The sequence below is a fragment of the Amblyomma americanum genome, chromosome 5 (genome assembly GCF_052857255.1).
Source record: "Amblyomma americanum isolate KBUSLIRL-KWMA chromosome 5, ASM5285725v1, whole genome shotgun sequence".
Lineage (NCBI taxonomy): Eukaryota > Metazoa > Arthropoda > Arachnida > Ixodida > Ixodidae > Amblyomma > Amblyomma americanum.
In genome coordinates, this window is record NC_135501.1 from 184,846,748 (window position 1) to 184,848,930 (window position 2,183).

A 2,183-nucleotide genomic window follows, 5' to 3' on the forward strand; every position below is an offset into this window, starting at 1 on the left:
TCCAGAAAATATGGTATTATATTTATGCATTTATTTAACGAAAAGCATGATCTTAAGTCCGTCGTTCCTTTGGGGTAGTGGCATTGTCTCTGCTATGAAGAAGCGAAGCGCATCCCGGTGTTTTCTTTTCTTAATAATAATAATTGGTTTTCGGGGAAAGGAAATGGCGCAGTATCTGTCTCATACATCGTTGGACACCTGAACCGCGCCATAAAGGAAGGAATAAAACAGGGAGTGAAAGGAGAAGGAAGAAAGAGGTTCCGTAGTGGAGGGCTCCGGAATTATTTTGACCACCTGGGGATCTTTTACGCGCACTTACATTGCACAGCACACGGGCGCCTTATCGTTTTTCCTCCATTAAAAAGCAGCCGCCGCGGTCGGGTTTCATTTCTTCAGTTCGCATTTTCATGCCACCTCCTAGGCGTTCACTTGCAAAACAGATCGTTTCGTTCATTTCCCTTAATCATCTTTGTCACAAAAATAATCGACACTTATCGAAGCCTTACATCGGAAAACCCAGGCTTTTCCAGACGTCCATGACTTCCGGATTCCTCGCTGTCTTCTCCGCTATTTTAGCTTTCATGCGTTCCACTTGCTCCCCAGAAAAATGGCTCTTCCAATCCCCGACAATACCTTTACGGACAAAACTGCCTCCGCTGTGCATTTCCATCTTGTAAGCCGGGTTATGCCGGTGAACCTCCATGGAAGCGATTCGCCGCTCTCGGGGCAAATCTAGCGCTTTTCTGACCCATACACGTGTCGGATCCGTGAGGACAGCCTTCATGTTTTGCGGGGAACATGAGTCCAGAACTTTGTTCAGAAGAGCCTCGTTTTTCCTCAGAGCACTTCCATACTTTTCTCCCAGGAAATCAGCTATCCGTAACACCCAGTACGGCGTGTCTTCCTTCAGGTTCTCGTAGGTTAAAAATAGCACGTTAGGGTCATTGCGATGTGGGTACCAGGAGAGAAGATGATCGAAGTAATCCCCGAATGGCAGGTTGCCAGACAAAAAGAGGTTCAGAAAGCTGTCAAAGGACACGTCCTGCCAGTCTTTAGGGGTGAAGTGTTTGATAAAATGATAAAAGGACACGCAGCAGTCATAAGGGTTCCTGGCGATGTAGATGTACTTGGCCCGTGTAGAGTGCTTACGTTTGTCGAAGGGAAGATGGGATGTCAAGGCTCCTGGTCTCGGCATCTGTAGAACGGCGTCGACTCCCATAAGCTCTATGAAGGGCGAGGACAACTTAAAGTCTAGCGTTGTCTTGGCCGGATTACCGCTGGTGAAGATGCTGGCGACAATAAACTGCGTCCAAGATGTACCAGACTTCGGATAGCTGGAGATGATGACGTCATCATCTTGTGGCTCGTAGTTCATAGCAGAGCGCACAACGCCTTCATCAAAAAACTTGAGGAACGGAAGGCCTTCGATTCTCAAGTAAGCTTTTGGATCCATGACCTTCTATCTTCTGTTGCACTGGAACCAAAGCGGAAGATTTGTGAATGCAGATTTCCAGAATAGTTCCCGTATACAGTTCGATATATGAGCAGCACTTTCAAACATTAAGGTGAAAAAGGAGTAAGTTGTCCTCTAGGGCACTCTCTTTTATTAAAGGAAGTGGGCTAGAGCGCAGCTTACTCTCTTTTTACTCCCATATAGGTAAAATCGTGTTTAAAGTGCAGCTCTATAGAACGTTTGCGAGCGTGTTATCAAAATCTATGGATGGATCGCAGGTCTTAGGTCCATAAGGTGCTAAGAATGTGCAGTTTCAGGTCCCGAAGCAACCAGCGTATAGAAGAGTGCAAAGCAGAGAGCTTCCGATTAATTTAGACCAGCTGATTACTTGAATTAGCAAAAAAAAAATCGCATAACACAGTGCCATCTTTGCATGTTGCCTCCATCTTAATAACAACGCTGCGGCCGAGATATGGTCTAGCGACGCTGAGATCATCCGCAGACCGAACGCGAGCACGAATGGGCCGTAGAGCAGGGCGCTGTTTCTCAGCGTAAATGACATTAATGATCGCCATACTAAGCTGTGTGGTATGTTAGAGGACTAGCGCACTTGGACTGCGGTATTGTGCCGTTTATACTGTCCTTTTCCTGTACTTGCCAATGAAGCCCAATGAATGTGGCTAAACATGTCCGCGTTATGTACTGAGGCGTTCATGAATAATTTAATAAT

At 46.2% G+C, this 2,183-nt stretch overlaps 1 protein-coding gene across 1 annotated transcript; it reads right to left on the reverse strand.

The window, feature by feature from the left end:
- Positions 1-502: 502 nt before the first annotated feature.
- On the reverse strand, positions 503-1,453 carry LOC144135427 (sulfotransferase 2A1-like). Its single transcript, XM_077668092.1, has one exon. The coding sequence runs from the start codon at positions 1,451-1,453 to the stop codon at positions 503-505; it is 951 nt and encodes a 316-aa protein (XP_077524218.1).
- Positions 1,454-2,183: the final 730 nt, after the last annotated feature.